Below are 20,399 nucleotides of genomic sequence, written 5' to 3'. Positions count from 1 at the left end.
ATGTTGATCAAGTTTTTGGTCTAAGTCTTTGAGGAAAAGGGATACTCAAGAATTCAAATGGAAGAAGATATACCTTATGAGCTAGAGGAAAGCAAACCTATATTTCAAGAGGCAGAAATGGAATGTGGTTGTGCTCAGCAAGTGCAGCTACTGTAGGGCCCAAAGAATATGCATGTCCAGCACCAAGAGAGTATTGTGGGAACAACAACTGCAACATTTGATGTTGGGGTTATGAAGCTTCGTTGGTGCAACTGATTGAGTTGTTGTTGCAACTGTGATTTGTTCAACAACTTTGGACATTGAGCTTTCCAAAGACCCTTTTGGTTACAAAAGCTACATTCATCAAAACCAACATTTCCATGATATTTGTTTTTTTTACGAGTAGCTGCAAAAATAGATGGATTAGGAGTGGGGAGGATCATTTTCTCTACATTCCTTTCTCAAATTGAGACTTGAGACGAATGTCTTCAGCAAATAACTCATTAACTTCTGAGTCGCTATTGCAAGAGGATTGCAAAGTAAAATTGTTCCACGAAGCCCTTCAAAATCATCTCGAAGAGCCATAAAAAACTGAACCAAATCACTATTCTTCTCTACGATCAGTGTATGGTCTAAAAGTTCTCAATTCTATAGATTCAGCAAGAGATAACTGATCCCGAAGACTATTCATGGCAGAATAAAATTCTTGGATGCTCATGTTGTTTTGTTGAAGAGCACAAATACATATCTCTAATTGATATTGTTTTGCAAAATTTAACCGCACATATAATCTTTTCAAATGATTTCAAACTTCCTAGGCAGTTTCATATTTTGCTAATTGAACACCGATTGATTATGAAACTGAGTTATTGATCCAAGTGATTATTTTGATTTGTTTGTTTCTCATACTTCTAACCTTTCTTCAAATTTTTTATCTTCTTCATCTATAGGCTTAACAGAGGTTCCATAAACATAACCCCGCATTCTTTTGTCTTTCAAAAAACTAATCAATACATAATTCCAATATGAGTAATTTTGTCAATTTGATTACACGCTAATTGAATTAAGAAAATCATCTTTTTCACCAGTCATTGCTACTTTAATCAATACAAAAAGAAAACAAAGAAAATGAAGATCAAATACCAATAACAATGATCACTCGAAGAACTGCAATTGGGTCTATCGTTGGAGACTGCAAATGACACTGAAAATTAGATAGTCTTCGTCTTCTCCTTGCCAAATCGCGAACACAATCGATAAAGAGGTCTACAAGGGCAATCGACTCTGAAGGGATGTGCATGACTGGCGGCTTCTTGCGAACGAGATTGGTGAAGGGAGGCTGCTTAACTCAATTCTTTCAGCAAATCCGAAAGCGGAGGGGCATGCTAACTGGAAAAAGGAGGGGAGGCTTCGATATGCCTTTTACGCAACTAATGTAGTGAGAACTGTGAACCAGAGAAAACGGAGAGTATCTATGGGAACTTAAGAGAGAAAAAAAGATTCGACAAGGTTTCGAGCGAACGGAGGGTTCTCAAATCGCAATCGCTCGAACGGGAAATAATTCTTGCTGGATCAGAACTTGCTCTGATATCATGTTAAGAATTGCAATTGAGATAAAATAGGAAAAGAGAAGATACAATAAAAAGTGACTAGGGTTTCAATTGTATCAAAATCACATTACATGTGTAAAAAATAAATATATATTTATAATAAGCAAGATGACTAAACTACCCTTAAATAGTGTAAAACAATAGAAGTCTATAATATCTAATAATGATATTAAAGACTCGAGTAATAGAAATGTAAAAATTAAGTTCGGGTATTAGATATGTAAATATATAAGAATTGTGTGGTATGTAGGTAAACGCCCCTTCATTTAAATACAACAATACATAAACTATCAAAATTATAATTAATGAAAACCAACGTAGCTCGTCATCCTAAAATAACAAAAATTACTGAAATAAAAACTTTGTTCACCAGATCAAAATTTAATTGCACAAAAGAATTTGATATAGAGATAAGATTCCCTACTTCATTCCACTGCTCTGTACATCAATTTATCTGTACAAAAATTAAGCCTCAATTCTATCTCAAAATTTCCAAGCTATAATATGAATTATACTTATAATTTGAGAGCAATGAACAGTAACCCATCGCCACTGGAAGCTGAAGAAATCGGAAGCAGGAGAAAACTGTCGAATTTGGTCATTCAACTTTTTGTAGGAGATTATTTTATTCTCAGAGTAGAAAAATATCATATTAGCCCCCACACTTTTAATTTTGTTGAATTAACCCTCATGGAGGAATATTTCAACCTCAATTTAAAAATTCTTAGAACTAATTTGACACCATGTAAATAATCAGGAGATTATTTTGGCATTTTATCCTTGGAAGCATCTAGAAGGTTCCCTAAACTTCTAGAAAACTATCTCCCACTTCATTGTGACCAAATTTCATGTGTGCCGAATCGATGTCCGATTGTTCTATAATGGAGAAAATCTCAAGTCTGAAAAGCAAAAATCCATATCGACGAGATGATTCCCAACTCCAACACAGGATCAGACTGGAAATCGACTTGCCAGATTTCCGGTAAGGTGGTTGAACTTCACCAGAATGGCAAGGGTATTCCATGGTTTGTGCCCGGAGGTCGGCAACTCCCCTTCTATTTAGTAGAGATTGGAATCCATTGATGACCAGAATTGTTTCTGCTGTTGCTATAGCCATTGTTTCCTATAAACCAAAGCTGCTTTGACTGACATTCGACGCGGTGAACTTCGTTTGATACAGCTTGGGCGAGAACGGAGCTTTGAATCCATTGGCTGGAGGTTGCAAATGCACGATCCGACGAAGCTGGAATGAATCTTTCGCCTCATTGGCATAGACAAATCGGTCAAAGGCAGCTGCAGAAGTTGAAGATGGATCATCTCCTGATGCAGCCGAGGAAGGTGTTGAGGACGAAGGGGGCTTATAAGATGGCTGAGGAAACTCACTTTCGCCGACCCACCCAGGTCCAAATTTTGTTCCAGGAGGCAGCGCCTTCTCGATCCGTTTGGCGGCCAATTTCCAGCCGATAGGGCCAATGTTGGCAGCGAAGCGAGCGAGGCTCCGAGCATAGGCGAACTCCATATGAAGCCCAACCTGATACAAAAGATGCCAGAAAAAATGAAAAAAATTATGATGTATTTACTTACACATCTCACACCTAAACTTTCATATTTACTTAAAACTTTGGTGCTTTAAGTTTATCTATAAAAAGATGTACTTCATTTTAAACAAGGTTAATAGTGTGATTTTTGATGTAATAATATAATTTGAGTACAATGTGTGTAAATATGAAAGTTTTGTTGTGACGTGTAAATACATAAGAATTGTGTTCTATTATGTAAAGTGTTCAACAGAAAAACCTATGAATTCTCGTCAGTAACAGCATTGTCCCAAGTCCTAACTATTCTGCGTCAGTTCTATGAATTCAACCCAAAAGGAAGATGTGCATGCATACCACTCAGTTCCTATGCATTTACATATCTAACATCTAAACTTCAATTTTTACATGCATGCCTGCCACCTTACATATGCATCAAAAGCTGTAATTCGATTTTTTTAAGTTAAAATGCTGTTATTTTTTATGTGATATGAAAGATTTCAACAGTATAAATTGGAAGTAAAGTTTAGACGTTAAATATATAAATACGTAGGAATTGGATGGTATGTCTACAAATGATATGTAAATCTTCCTATTTAGGGGTGACACTCATTCCTATGTATTCAAGTGTCAAATGGCCAAACTTCGCTTTTTTACATCTCGATCACCCATATCTCTTAGATCACATCAACTTTTAAAAGTGAAGTGCACCTTTTCATGCACAGGTAAAATAAATACATGTAAACATTATAATTTAGGTTTTACATATGTAAATAAATAAGAATTGAGTGGTATGTAAATCAACATTTGTTGAGGACTACTTGAGAAGTTAAATTATTAAAACAAAGGAGAACTGATTTAAAAATGCACTCACCGGCACCAAAGTTTTTCTATCTCCAGCAGGAGCTGTCAACGCAGGCATGGAGGAGAGCTGGCAATGCTTAATTATATCTCGAAAATTCTCATCCTTCGCAGAAAGTTTCTTTCCAGATTTTGAGGAACCTTTCAATACGGTCCCTGAAAGATAGTAGGGCCTATGAGATCAAATTCAACATAAGAATTTAAGAAAGCAATAAAAATTAGGTAAAATAATATACATAGCACACAATTCTAATGTATTCACGTATTTCACACCTAAACTTAGATATTCAGATAAATAGCATTTTGATGCTTTAAACCTGCGCATGAAAAGGTGTGTTGTTTCACTTTTTATAAATGGTAATAGTTCTATTTTGTTATTATGTGATATTAAAGATTTGAGTATTATGTGTGAAGATATGAAAGTTTAGGTGAGAAATATGTAAATACATATGAATTGTGTGCAAATGTCCATAAAAATTAATTGAAGCTTCAATCTCATTCATCTCTGTCTTTGTTCAATCTTCGCATCTTCCTTATCCTGTATTCTTATTCCTCAAGTCTTAGTTAAGCGCAGTCATAAAGAAGAAACCCATCTAAAAGACCGTTGGGGGCGGAGCATAGTCTTCTCAAGTACTACAGCTATCACACAAGATGCTGATGCAAGTAATAATAAAAATTAGGGAAATTTAAATACAGACAGCACAGTTCTTATGTATTTACATCGCGAACACCGAGAGTTTAATATTTACACTTATAATACATTGTTTTCATAAACTTATGCATGAAAAGATGCATTTAACTTTCAAAAATATAATGATGATATTTTTGAAGTAATGTAAAGATTTGAGAAGTATGCATGCAAATATGAATGTTTAGGTGTTACATGCATAAATATAATAGAGTTATGTAGTATGCATGTAAATGCCCCTAAAAATTAATGGAAGATTACATACCACACAATACTTATGTATTTACATAACACCTAAACATCAACTTTACATACATGACGCCTCCGTATCTTCACATTTTAAAAGATAAAATAATGATATTTTGGATGTGATAGGAAAGAATTGAGTAGTAAATGGAAAAAAAAGAAAACAATAGGTGTTAGATATGCAAAATAAACATTATGTGTTACATAACTGAGTAGTATGTATGTAAATTCCTCTAAAAAATTAATAGCAACTTTATTAAAATTGATGCCAAAGTATGTATAAAGACCTGAATAATCTTCGCTTCTCTCCAATTTATGTTCGCTGCTTAAAATATTTGAATCTGAACTCTGAAAACAATGAGTCCTGGCAGATAAATCTACTAATACAGGTTTGTGAGATCCCGATCCTCCTCTCAGCAAATCATTCACCGGGCCTGAAGAAAGGTTGCCATTGGAAGTATTAGCAAGTGAAACTTCTGAAGAAAACTCCGAACCAGCTCTCTCAGCTAGCGGTCTGGCAACCGGCCGGTTTATATTGATTTTTCCGGTACCGGGAGGCCGACCTCTGCGTACTATTTTCGGCTCCGGATTATTATCGTCGCTCTCTTGTCGTAAATTCGCAAAACTTTTCTTAGCCAACTCGTGAATGGATCGTGCCTGCAAAGGAGAAACAATTTATTCACACGTTTTTTGAGAAATAACAGCTTATATAGTAAGTATGAAAAAAGTGTCAATATAGCCCCCAGACTATTTATATTGGGTTATTTAAATCCCATAGTCTAAAAAATATCAAATTAATTCCCAAATACTTTTAATATAGGTTAAAATAGTCCTAAGGAAGACTATTTTAGCCCTCATCAAGAAATTTTGGGACTAAATTGACACCCCCGGGACTAAATTGGACCACTACAAAGAGTGGGGGGAAATTTTGTGTCAAATGGTCCAATGACTCTTTTCAATGGTCATTTTAATCCCAAAGTCTATAAAAATATCAATTTAGTCCTCATACTCTTTTAAATGGGTAAAAATAGTTCTCACAACGAACTATTTCAGTCCAATTTAAAAAGTTATTTTATATACTATGGGATTAAATTTGCCCAAGTTAAATAGTCAAAGGACAATTTCAACACTTTACTTCAGTATATATTATCAACACAGTTTGGTAATAATATTACCTGCCGAAAGTAAATTGTGTCTGGTGCATTGTAACGCATGGCATTTGAGCTTATTAAAAAGACATCATTCTGCATGTGTACAACATAAAATAAAAAAATTAGGTTTCCAAAGAATTATAGAAAGACAATATGATTGATGAAAATAAGAAAGGGCATTTATCTAACACCTAAACATTCATATTTAAATGCATACAACTCAAATTTTTAATATTACATCAAAAATATCATCATCACCATCTTTTTAAAAATAAAATACACTTTTTCATGCGAAACTTTATTATGACACCAAGATGATATAGATGTAGATATCAAACTTCGAGTGCTAGATATGTATACATAAGAATGTGTGGTATGGATGTAAATTTCTCAAACAAGAATACCAAAGAATTCTAGCAAGCCATAGTTTACAGCTTGAGCACAAATAACTGGCAAATTCAGAGCAAAATCTGTTCAGATCAAGTGATTTTATAACGACAGCAAATGTTACATTTCCATTTAAAATTTTAAGGACAAATGCATAACGTATGATTGTGTGTAATTCTATCAATCCACGAAGTTTAAGGCTTTATGGTATAATAGTTTTAAAATCCCCCAAAACATTTCAAAATTTAATTAGAATCTTCATTGGATATGTACCAGACAATTATCTTAGTAGGCTATCAAGAAAACTGCAAAACAAACCTTTTCTGTGACAGTTATTTATGGTATTTATGCAATAGCATAAACAAGAATCAACGTAGGTATTAAGGTTCTACAATTATAATAACAAAGGTATCAATTATATTCCTCTAATCAAAATAAACAATCTAACATGCATATTTATCCCATGGAGAAGGGAATCAAGGAATTTGCAGCTGGTATACAATTGTTGCAACAATAATTCTGTGTTGGATAAAAAAAAGGAAAATTTGCATACATACCACAGAACTCCTATGTATTTACACATCTAAGACTTAATATTAAAAACCTATGCATGAAAATGTGTTTTTCACTTTTAAAGGCATGTGATAGTGGTATTTTTATGCGATGCCAAAAATATTAGTGCTAAGTATGTAAATATATAATTTTTAGGTGTTAGATATGTAAATATAAGAGGATTGTGTGGTTATGTAAAAAGTAACGCAGATTATCTAATATAGCTTACCAAGTTCACAAGAGATTAAGCTACAAAATTAGGTTTCATAACATCGCTTTTTTTTATGAAATGTAAAACATATCCCTCAGCGCACAACGAGAGCTTGCCAGTAATATTCTCATCATATGCGAGTGATAATAATCAGCTGATTAAAACAATAATCAAGCCATGAGGATAATTTATGGGTCTTTATCAGTACTAGAGCCTACATACATCCCAGTTCAAAGCTCAATCAAATATGGGAAGTTCTTTATGAAATCAATCTATCAACACAATGCCATGTCTAGCACATTTGCAAAACAATTAGGGGCATTTACATACATACCACACAATTCTCATATATTTACCTACCTAACAACAAATATTCATATTTACATACATATGACTCAAATCCTTAACATGACGTCAAAAATACAACCAAGAATACCTTTTTTTTTAAGTGGAATACACCTTTTCAAGCATAGGATTATAGCACGAAGATGTTATAAGTTTAAATATGAAACTTTGGGTGCTAAATATGTAAATACATAACAATTGTGTGGTATGTAAGTAAATTTTCCAAATTCACCGGTACACATTATGGATATGGCACCAACTATACATAACATTATGAGAGTATTATAAGTAGCAACTCTAATCTATCATTATATGAAGAGGAACAAAACATTCAAGAAAAAAGGACTCACACCAGCAAAACACACAACTTTCAAACCAAGTTCAGGCAGTAAAAAAATACACAAACTATGATAATTCATCAAACGAATGAGAAAAAGAATCATAAAATATGATATAAATATTCTATTTTACACGGTTTTTGTTGAGAATTAGGGATCAATGAAGGTCCACAAAGTTATGTACAGTTTTATAATCCTCTTTCTAGTTAAAAATATTGGTAACCTGCGAGGACAGCATTAACCTACTGCTTTTTCTTGTAAGATGGGAGGTCCACTTGATAAAGATTGTCATTTACAATGTTACACCAATGTTGGTGTGAAATCCATTATGCAGAAAGAAGCTAAACTATTAAAAATCAATGCATCTTTTGGTCGGTGGAATATCATTAGAAAATTCAAAGTTAAGCATAATCGCATGGAAGCACTCCAGAGATGAGTGATCTCCTAGGAAGTTAAACCAATGAGAAAAAATCATGCAGCCGTCAAGCCAAAGCTAAAAATGTCTTCATGAGTGGAGTTCAGGTTATTACAAATGGTATCAAATCCTTACACCAGTCGGAACACGGGTACTAATTGTCATACAGAATAACGTCCTACACCATGGGAGCTACCTCTTGAACCCAAGATGGGACAAACGTTACATGGTAGGTGCCATCACTTGAATCTGTAGGGGTCAACTTTAGAATCCTATGTGCCTAGTGAATGATTATGAGTTGAGAAAACTGACGAGGACATCAATTACTTAAGTGGGGAGATTATAAAACCCCTTAAGTAGAAAGAAGTTGAACCCTTAAATATCAAGGCGTCTTTGGGTGTAAAAGAGGAGTTACATTAGAAAGTTCAAAGTGTGCTCGAATGGGAGCAACCCTGGATGGATAACCTATTGAGAAGTTACACCAACGAGACAAACCCATGCGGCCATCAGGCCAAGGAAGACAATATCTTCATGGGTTAGAGTTCGGGCTTTTACAATTGGTATCCAAAATATCTTCAAAAATATTACATAACATATTTTAATAATATATATAAAGTGTCAGAATAATTTCCTTACTATTTATATTGAATTTATTTTAGTCCTAAAGCCTATAAAAATGTCAAACTAGTGCCTATACTCTTTTAATGAGCTGGAATGAGTCCTATGAATAACCATTTCAGCCCCTATTAAAAGATTTTAGGGATTAATTTGGCACTTCTATAAATAATGGGACTAAAAGTGCAAAACGATATGGAACTATTTTAACACTATTCTCAATATATATAGATATATGTGTATGTATGTATGCATGTATGCATGTGCTTGAAATTTGAAAAAAAAAATTTCCCTTCAAAATAAAAAAGAGCTCGACTGTTGGGATTGATGCCAATCAAATAGTTGATCATTCATCATAATTACTTTTAACTCATATAATCTTATGTAGAACAACAACAAGGGGTGCACAAACGAGAGGAAAAAAGTAGACCAAGTCCCACCAACTTACATGACTTTGTAATTATTTTTTTTTGATTAATTCATAAATTTCTAAATGGAAAAAAATATACCAGATCATGCTAAATGTAAGTCTAGCAAGATTAATTTTACCACCCAATTCACATGTTATTGCATGTTTAATCGCTAAATTTTGCTTTTTACATTTGCAGTACCCAAATCTTGCAGATCACATCAAAAATACCACCATTGCAACTTTAAGTACACCTTTCCATATATAGATAAGGTGGTATGTATGTAAAAATTTAAGTTTAAATGTTAGATATGTAAATACATAGGAATTGAGTGGTATGTATGTATATCATCCTTAATTTTTTTATTAAACATGTGTAAATTTAAACAGAAAAAGTTAAACAAATTATCTTGGCGACCCTCTTCCTAAAGGCCACAAAAAGTCTAATATTTATATAAAATCCTTCAAAAAATTCAAAGATACATTTGTAGATGGGGGATTAATCATTTTATTCCAATCGAGGTAGGTTAATTTTGACTAACTGTGCCTTCAGCTCTATTACTCCATCTATTTCACAAGCCCTTGGTCCCACTATGAAAAATCTTAAGGGGGCATTCATATACATATCAAAATTCTTATGTATTTATATATCAAACCCCTAAACTTTCATATTTACATAAATAACAATCAAATCTTTAATATTACATCAACAATATCACTTTTATTAACTTTCAAACATAAAACACACCATTTTATGTATAGGTTCATGACACTAAATATAAATATTAAATTTTAGGTGTTCAATATGTAAATAACAAAAATTGTGTAGTATGTTTGTAAATTTTCTGAATTTTAATTGTATTGATAGATTTCTTAACAAATTTATTTGTGTGGCAAGAGAAAAGGGGGGTTTTGGTATCAAGTCTTTTGAAAATCACACCCATTCCTTCACTGTCAAGCATCGGTGTAAATTTTGGCATAACGCACGAAATTTTTCTTCATTCCAAGCATTCTCAAAAAAATCATTCAAGCCTCATTAAGAGCAATATTACGGGAATCCCTCCAGTGAAAAAATACTAGTTTCTAGCAATGTCTAAGCCAAGAAGTATATTTGTTGTGGTTAGGTGAGCAGTAATATCTCTTTCTAGTTTGATGGATGGATTGGTCCTTTAGGTCAACAGATCTTCATTGCCACAAAAAGAACATTATGATTGATTATTATGATGCGATTTGGCACAAATTTTCACAAAAATTTGGATAAACACATTTTATTGCAAGAACATCAAACATTCAACAAGAGTACAAAGATAAGCAGGTAGGCAATATCTCCCAATTCCTACAATTTGAGAGGTAGGAAATCTCTCCTAAATCCTGAACCTAAGACTACAATTTGTAATCTCATGTAACCCCTAACCCTAAATTTTATAGCCATATTTATAGTAAATAAAAACAAAAAACAAAAGACTAAATTGTCCTTAGGCCAATAAATGACTAAATTGCCCTTAGACCAATAATTGACTAAACTGCCCTTACGCTAGGCACCGGCGTGACAATACTCCCCTCCAAAAAATACATAATATTCTCAAGGTGGACAAAATTGCTGCCGGATCAAGTAGTATGGCTCTCACATGGAGTCATCATGTGGGAACCATTTCCATGTAATCATAAATTTGAATTGACACGCACAAGTATGCAATATAGGCTTGTGCAGAGCCTTCAACCACCTCAGACTCTATTGATGTTGTCTTCAGATCAATCTTGGAGGACACAACAGTCCCAAACAATTTGTCCAGTAGCTTTTCTATCACCGGAATAAGACATTTGTCAGATAGTGTTTCTTGATTCACAGCTCGATAATCCACATAAAAACACTCTCATCCAGCTTCTTCACTTTCAAGGCTAGGCTAGAGAGAGCTCACACAAAGCTATATGATCTTGGCCACTATCATTACTCTTGAATCACCTTCCGCACGGAAGGCTGTCATCGCAAAGGGTATCGAAACAGTTAGATTCAACCCTGCACCAGGATGCCAACCACCATGGTTCCATGTTTCAGGCCGAGATTCTTCGAAGTAATCTTTTTCAACCCTGAATTGCACATCGTTCCGTTCTATTGGTTGTCATTCATTCCCAAACCCCAAATGCTATGCAATTCCCTCCCAAATGTTGGTCGGAATCCGCTTCTGAGTTTCATTCAATCTTGTCTCCTTCAATTCATCTCGTCCGTTCAGATCAAACTATTCCTTCCATGTATTTCTCCCAACCACTTGCATAACCTCCCCTCCATGCTTCGCCTCAAACCCCTCCATCTAAAATCTCTAATCAACCCCCAATTGAATTCATATAGGGGAGTTCTTGATGGTGGATGCTTTCCTCCTCATATTACTCACGTTCAATCTCTTTTTCTTTCGATCTAGCCATAGAATCTCTAGTCCAAATTTAGTTATGGTTTGCAAATTGAGTCATAGGCAGGGTCTTGGACTGCATCTCCATAAACTTCATTATCATCTCTTCCAAGCTGCCGAATTGATTTTCCATGGAAGAAAACTTATAATCATGGAGAAAAACCTTCATTTATGGTGAACTTTTCCTCTATCACGGATTTAAGTTGACTTATATCTTCCTCCAATTTCTTCTCCAAACTGTCTACTTTTTTTTTTATTTCATCTCCCAATACAATTTTTTTTATCACAAAGGCAGAACCTTATACTCTAAAATTCAATCGTCGCTTCCCAACTAGCATAAATCAGAATTGTTTCAAGAGGTCATGAAAGCTAATGTAGAGCCTCGATCCCGTTTTCACAGCTAACGTGAATGTTGTATCGCGATATTCTCATCGTAGTATGCAACAATCCCGCTGCTTGCATCTTATATAGATTGGAGTTGCACAGTTAAGTCCTAGCGCATGCTTGGCTAGCTCTAAGAAATCTTAGAGCACGCCCCAATTGATGCAGATTCACGCTCGATTTGAAGATCCCATCTTCCCAACTAGCTCTAACTGAGACTGCTTTGCGAGGATGGAGTGGGAGGAGAAAGGGGTGTTTTGGGTCTCTGTACGTGATCCCGACTACAGCGTCTCAGGCATGTTGATCAATTTCTTCCTGTACGCACACCGATCCCATCATTGGCTTCCCGATATGGAAAAAAAATATGATTTTATTACAAGATCTCGATCTGTTGTCCACTGAGCCCAAACTTGATGGATCATCTTTGTAAGCCGCAATCTGACATGGTCTTTTCGCTAGTCATCAATTCTAAAGGCTTGATAGCGATTGTAGCGTCGCTGCTACAATAGGAAGTTTATTTGCAAATGTCTACTTTCGCCAAGATCACATCACTCTTTCCCAAGATCAAAGACTATATTGTGGAATTCTATCAAGAGTTGCAGCCTCGATTTCTACCGCTTGTCAACATGTATGCCGCAATCCGGATGTTGGCTTCCCAAAATTTAACGCTTTGATACCATTTGATACAATTTGACGGGATTTTCAAGAGAAATTAGGGCAAACATATAATTTATTGCAAGAACATGAAACATTCAACCTGAATACAAAATAAGCACCTACAATTCGAGAGATAGGCAATTCGAGAGATAGGCACAATTCGAGAGATAGGCGATCTCTCTCAATTCCTATAATTCGAGAGGTAGGAAATCTCTCCCAAACCCTAAACCTAAAACTCACAACCACCATCTCATGCATCCCCTAACCCTAAACATATTAGTCATATTTATACTAAATAAAAATAAATAATAAAATTCTAAATTGCCCTTAGACTAATAGATGACAAAATTATCCTTAGGCTACGCACTGGCGTAACATATTATTTCTTTGACAATATGTGAAATAATAATTTTTTTTTCAAAGTTTTACATGCAAATGCTCTTGAGATGATTAACAGTATATTTATCAATGAGTAAAGTGCTAAAATAGTCCCCATATTGTTTTAATGGGAACTAAAATAAACCTCATTAAGAACTATTTCAATTCAATTTAAAAAAAAAAATGAGAACTAAATTCACATTTATAAACTAAAATATCCCTTACAATGAGCCAGGGGTCTATTTTGGCATTTTTTTTTCATTTATCAATTGTGATGAGTATATTATTTTGTCAAAAGAAGTGAATGCAAATGCTATCTCTACTAAAATTAATTAGAAGACCATTACAAAGATAAATAATAAATTTCTATCAAAATTTGAGTAAAATTCAAAAATTTCTAGCTGTAAATCTATACTTACGAAGATGTTTGAAGGCTTCATTTATGTTGACAATGTTAATTAATCAAGGTGGTTCAATCTAGCTTCTATACTTCAATTCCACAATCATAATGAATCAACTGATTATGTTTCTCTTTACTGTGATAAAGCTAAAACTTGTAAAAAAATAAAAGCTTAGCCAAACAAAGCCTAAATTAACGTCTGCCTGCACCCTTATCTAAAACAAGCATGACTTCTTTAAGAGTCACTAATAGCTTTAACTAGGCTAAATTTTAATTTTAAAAAAAGACTTAATTTAACTGTGTATCTAAGTTTCATAAGCATCTAAAAATATATTTATCTAGCATTGACCTGCAAACAATCAAAGTTGCAAGGTCAATGAAACCTCCTTTTGGCTTCTACATGCATAACAATAAAAGCTATTCTAAAGGTTTATCTAAGAAAAGTGGTTGTGGGTGTATCAACTTCCCCTCCATGAACATTTAGAGCATGTTTTCTTCATTTAGACTGAGATTATGGTGTAACAGCTAATATCACAGTAATATCGTCTTTGATGTTGATGTGGATCTTATCATCAACTTAATATGCGAGAATGATCGAAAGTGAAATGCTTTCATACCAAATGAAAAATCAGATATTTGCTAGCTAATTTCAATTACAAGTTCATATATTCCTATAGGGAATTTAACTAATTTAATATCTGTTACCATACTTGGGTCTTCTATTTGATTATGCTAAGATTGCCAAATCATGAAGGGCCGATCCATTTCCACATTCTATGGAGAATTACAAATTTATATAAATGGAGTCACAAATATTAAAGAAAAAGAGGCTTGAATTGCATTGGTTTTGCAGCAGACGTGTGATCCTCTTAGTTGTTCTTTGTAATTGGAAATGTTTCAAGGATTATGTCGATTACCACCAATACTAAACTTGAATGATACCTAGTTCTAGTCAGTTTGGTTAGAATTTGATGATTATTTCAAGTGACAACAATATCAGGATAGTTGATAGATTAAGATACTAATAATTTGGGGTGAGCTTGATTTATCGTCATTCTCCATAAATTCGAGTAGAGTGCTACATGATGTATCAAATTTATGTTGCACAATACCTTTTATTCTCAAGAATTTACTTGTACACTGCCATGTTTGATAAAGAATAGAAACCCAACATCAAGCATGAAAATAATGATCTATTGCATAGAGATCAAGTGTTTATACAATAGAGAGTTGGATTTCCATTTCTTGTATGGTCTACCTCCAACCTCATAAGAAAAGTGTGGGATGATCATGATAAATCAAAAGCCTTCAATCAAAATCAATTCAATAATAAGTCCATGGCCGACTTTCTCCTCATTATAAAGCGCCATGTGATTAAATGTGAATCTTTTAACAATTAAGGTGTGGTCAAACCTTTCATACGACATAATTGTCATGTGATTTTTCTTTTTATATAAACACTCTACTTCCTTCTATGCCATGGATAGACCGTCCTCTTTTCCATCTATCCCTCAGTTCATTCAAGTATTATAATCGAGGGTGTTTCAAAAGCTTTACGTTTAGTGTGAGTTGGTCATCCGCATGCTCAATATGCATTATTTCCATGACTTGTTATGTAGCACTTGAAACATTGATGAATAATTAAAGAGAAATAATTGGAACTTGTTTTCAAGTGATTTGGAAGTAACTTGGTCGCTTCCTCTCGCTAGATCTTCTTTTGTGGGAGCTTCGAAAACCATTTGTTGGAAGTGTATTGCTGGCTCCTTTCGAAATTCTTTCTTAAGAGCTTTAACGTAACAATATGATTCCATTAAGAACTTTAGTGAGGGTTTCAAGTTATCGGATTATCTCCTTTCTATTTGGGGAAATTTACATACATACCACACAACTCTTATTTATTTACATATCACCCAAAGCTAGGTAGGAATATGAACATTCTAAGCACTAAGAATAGTTCAAATTTGAAAACAAAACAAAAAAGACTTCCAAAAAGAGATGTAAATTGTAAGGTTCAATTGGGAAAATATCAATAACAATTAAGAGCATACATACACAAATGCTATGACTGAAATGTGCTCTAAATTTTTGTTTTGCAAAAGAAATGAAGAGGATAAGAAAAACAAGTAATGATATAAAAATAGGCAAAAGAAAAGTAGCCTTATTATAAAAAGGGTCATTTGCATACACAACACACAATTCTTATGTGTTAAAATATCTAACACCGACACATTCATGTTTATATGCATCTCACTCAAATTTTTAACATCACGTCAAAAATATCACCATCACTGCCTTTTAAAAATTGAAATATAACTTTTCATGCAGAGATTTATGATAACAAGGAGTTATAAGTGTAAATATCAAAATTTGGGTGTTAGATATGTGAATACATAAGAATTGTGTGACATGTTACTTATGCTTTGCCGCAATAGAAGGTAGAATGTTGGAAAACTACAATAATTGAAACAAAAATGCTAATGCCATAAACTATTGAACTAGTTACATTATGATCAAATAATGTAGACGTAATTAGGAAGAAAATATAGTTAAGTGACAGCATATCCATGTTAATTGCACGCTGAAATAGTTTGAAGAAAGCAAACTAAATCAAAAATGTCAAACTAACAGAAACAAGCAACATATCCCCCCTCCTCGACATCTAAAAGGATGAAAGAAAGGTGACCTTAAGGAAAACAAAGTTAAACCCAATTTTGTCAGAAAACATAGAAAGATCAGCATCTATTTCAACAAATGAAATCAATCATCTTCTCTGGTTCAATAGCTATATGTTATTACAAATTAGTCATTGAATTACCATCTCAAAAGAAGTTAACATACCAAAAACCAATTGTCTTATTGTTTCTCAACTAGGAAGTAACATTAAAAAGTAGAAATTAATTTTCGAAAATATCAAATGCTCAAAGAAAGCATCAATCGGTTGTTTTAACCATCTAGTAAATATTTCTAACGAGCGAAGTGTCAAAATAGTCCCTTGACTATTTACATGGGGCCATCTTAGTCCCAGAGTCTATGAAAGTGTCATATTAATCACCATTATCTTTTAATATGGGTTGCAATAGTCCCTTAAGAAGACTATTTTAACCTCCATTTTAAAAGCCTGGGACTAAATTGGCCACTTTTACAGACTCTAGGACCAAAAAGCCCCCATGCAAAGAGCCAATGAACCATTTTGACATTTTTATCTATTCCTAACCATAATGTAAACATTCCTTAAAAGGAAAGGTGATATAAGAAAAGTTTCAGAAGAAACAACAAACAACACCCTTTGTTTCCTAAGCTTACAGCAATTAACTAATAGTTTTTTTAAATCTCCTATAATTCCCTCATATTTCTAAGGTCTTTAACCAAATCAGCGTAGTTAAACACAAACAATCCATGGAAGACTATTCAATTTTTACTATTCTTACAGCAACACCTTAGCAATCTGGACACGATATATTTACTAAAATGGTTCTGTTTAAAATTTCCTCAAGGATAAAATTGTAAACAAATTTCAATAGACTGACACAAATAAAGATAAAAAAATTATAAAATTGAGGAATGAATTTCGAAATTGAACATTGAACACCTAAGACAAGATACAAATACTACAAAACTAAACTTTCAATCAAGCTCAAAAACCCTCATTAAGGCACCTCTCATTATTAAAACTTGTTCACTGCCTCAAAATCTACCACTAGCTTAACAGGAATACCAAAATAACATAGTAGCGCGCATATTGGCGCCTTAATCTTCTACCAAAATGGAATCATTATGCAAGAAACAGAAACAAAACCATAACTCGGGACCAAACAAATAATATCATAACCTTGTAGATTTGTTTCCCACCTCAAAATGCTCCAAATTCCTATAAGATCCACTCAAAAGTCTCTTTCGCACAGTTCCAAAATCCATTGGGTGTTGAATGATGTCATGGTAATCTGGAAGCTACATGTGAATCACCGAACCATAAGTTTTCAGTCATAAAAAGACCAAAACAATACTAATCACTACATAGAGAATAAAATCTTACCTCCTCAGGATCTACAGGCTCTGAGAAAACTCCATAGGTGTCCTTCCTGAAGCCAAAGCCGAGCCAATCAGGTAAAATAACTCAGCTAATACAGATCACAGAGCTACAGTACCACAGCCATAAAATTCAAAAGCGTAAAGAAACCAAAGCACTCACTTCTGTAGTCTATCAAGGATGAACTCCAATAGTTTTTTGTCAGGAAGAGAAGTCGTGGGTCCCAAATCCGATGCCCCTCCTGCCCACAAAACGGAGAATGATTAAATAATAATAGAAGAATAAACATCACGCCCAAACCCCCAAAATGGATAAATCGTCGCCCTTAAAAAGTTCAAATCTTTTTTTCATGAAATAAATGTACGAGCACCGAACCTTGCGGCGCTTCCGTCGCTTTCCTAGAGGAATTTTTACTTTCCGCCTGCTACAAAACAAATCTTAAAATTAGTCAACAGAAAGAATGCTCATAAATATACAGTGCGACTGAGCGGGAGAGCATTAAAAAAAAGTTGAATTTTTAAAATATTTACTATTCTGCAAGCAGGTCCACCCGGCAAAAGCACGCACCGAAATAAACGCACTGATTCCGATCTCCAACAAAACCCCGAATCCCAAGCAACCAAATCTATATATACCCGAAAACCATGAAATGTTGGGGATACTACATTGCAGCAGACTGGATCGCCGCATTATGGAGCAAACGAAGGACAATTCGAACCCCAATTATATAATAATAATAATAAATGTTACTAAGTTTTCTTCATTTAGTTTTGGTTAATCAAGCGGACCTTTCTCACAGCGTCGATCTTCCGCTTGTTGGTTGTAGCCCCATCCGATTCTGATGCGAAGCAGGCCGCATCGGAGGAATTGGCATCGGGGTGAGGTAGTTGCAAAACAAGCTTGAGCTTCTTCTCCTTTCTCCTCTCGGCGGGCTCATCTTCGTCTTCATCGTCCTCCAAAGAGGCCTCCAAAGACGCATCATCCACGTCGTCTTCCGGAGATGGCGGTACAGGATCGGGATTGCGGCTCCGGTGGGCGAGGCGGACGGCAGGTGGGTTATGGAAGCGGGCATAAGGGTTGAAGCTAGGGTTAGGGTTTCGCTTCTGCTGCTGTTGCTGTTCTTCTTGTTTCTGAAGGCGAAGGCTGCGTTTCTGGAGATCTAGGAGAGAGGGGCGGCCTTTCTTCTTCCTCTTCTTCTCTACTGGTCTGCCCATCTCTCTCTCTCCCCTTCTCTCACTATTCCCTCTTTATCGCTATATTCTCTCCTCTCTATCTATGACCGAGGGTCGAATTTCTTGGAATTTCTTTTTTGTATTTGGGGCTCGCCATAGACACGTGACCAGAGGTTTGCTCGTGATCGTATGTGGGCACGCGGAATGGGTGATGGGATCCGAAATTCATACAAATATATTTATTCAGAATTAAACAAAAATTAATTAAATTTGTGAATTTGTAGGTGATCAAATAATTTTTTAATTTTTTAATTTATGGGTAATAGAAAGTTTCTTTAAAAATTATTTATTTTATTACTTTCCGTATTAATTCTAATAGCAATTTTTTTATATAGTTTTTGGCTTTCTCGATCTTCTCTTATTAATTTTTATGGAAAATATGTTTTTACTTAATTTAATCTTGATAAAAATACCAAACTTCATGAAGTTATTAACAATGGAGTTTAGAATTTATCTGCTAATATTTTTCTTTCTTTTAAGTGTATTTAAGTTATTTATAGCACTCATATTATTGATGATATTACTTGTCTTTGGAAATACAAGAAATTTATTCTCATTCAGATATTTATTGCTTCCTTTATGAAAGTTTATCTTGTGTAGGATGGTTTATGCTGATTTAGTTTGAGGGTTATTTCATTAAATTTATTGTTCACTCTTCAAAAATTATTCATGATGGCCATAAAACTAGTGATATTCTTATTAATAGAGGCTAGTTGCACCTTTGATTATTATGAAATTTAAACTCACACACAAATTTTTTAATGTGTTTTTTCTCATTATATTCTTAATAAATGTATAACTACTTTTATTACTTTTTTATTCTTCATAATAATATTTTCCGGTTCTCTATCATTTTGAGAAAATTATTTATAAAATTAAGAAGAAATTCCATCTTTTGGATATTCAAATCATTGTTTTTCATCTATGATTTAAATTAAATAACAGAATTTTTAGAAATGCTTCTTTCTATGTTAAGACTCTTATCTTTAATATTCATTTGTTGGTGAAAAGAGAATTTTATGCAGGATCAATACAGGAATTTAGGTTTTTTGAGACGGCTACAATCAGTTGGTTATGATAAGAAAAATCATCGTAGATAAAACACTTGTCGGCAATTCTGAATTGATTGATATTTCAACGGTATAAATGCACCAACGGTTATCCGATGATCTAATGTCAAAAAAATTTTCGAGAAAATTCATCGTTTTATATAACTGTTAGTTCTTCTATAGATAATAGTAACGGCATACACATCAAAAAAAGTGTCGCACCCGTCAGTTTTTGGTAGCTGGCAAATTCGTCGGTTATGCATCATTTTTTATAACTAACGGGTTAGCTATCAGAAAAGTATAACGCTCGTCGGTTTTTCGGCGTAGGTAAAACCTTCGATTAAGCATCATTTTTTATAACCAACGGGTTACTTATAGGAAAATTGTCGCTCCCGCCATTTTTGTGTGATGCTTCTTATGTCATCGATTATATGTCGATTATGGGTCGGTAAAAATGTCCATCGGCTAACCATCAGTTTTGCTTACAGATAAGTTTGTAACAGCTGCAAACCCGACAGTAAGTCGTCG

At 34.1% G+C, this 20,399-nt stretch overlaps 1 protein-coding gene across 3 annotated transcripts; it reads right to left on the bottom strand.

Moving 5' to 3' along the window:
- Window positions 1-1,976: 1,976 nt before the first annotated feature.
- Window positions 1,977-18,876, bottom strand: LOC110022245 (bromodomain-containing protein DDB_G0270170-like). Of its 3 annotated transcripts, XM_020721086.1 has the most exons (10): window positions 18,379-18,876; window positions 17,966-18,014; window positions 17,753-17,831; window positions 17,597-17,642; window positions 17,413-17,511; window positions 6,095-6,163; window positions 5,207-5,576; window positions 3,999-4,141; window positions 2,973-3,120; window positions 1,977-2,882 (listed from the first exon to the last, which is right to left on the bottom strand). In XM_020721086.1, exons 1-10 carry the CDS (start codon window positions 18,802-18,804, stop codon window positions 2,713-2,715), a joined length of 1,599 nt encoding a protein of 532 aa, XP_020576745.1. In that variant the 5' UTR covers window positions 18,805-18,876; the 3' UTR covers window positions 1,977-2,712. The 3 variants fall into 3 exon arrangements, with proteins under 3 accessions (XP_020576745.1, XP_020576743.1, XP_020576744.1); XM_020721084.1 differs by having other exon boundaries at window positions 1,977-3,120; XM_020721085.1 differs by having other exon boundaries at window positions 1,977-3,120; window positions 17,966-18,011; window positions 18,379-18,875.
- Window positions 18,877-20,399: the final 1,523 nt, after the last annotated feature.

The sequence above is a fragment of the Phalaenopsis equestris genome, unplaced genomic scaffold, assembly GCF_001263595.1.
Source record: "Phalaenopsis equestris unplaced genomic scaffold, ASM126359v1 Scaffold000176, whole genome shotgun sequence".
Taxonomy (NCBI): Eukaryota; Viridiplantae; Streptophyta; class Magnoliopsida; order Asparagales; family Orchidaceae; genus Phalaenopsis; species Phalaenopsis equestris.
This window is presented reverse-complemented; position numbering and strand designations above follow the sequence as displayed.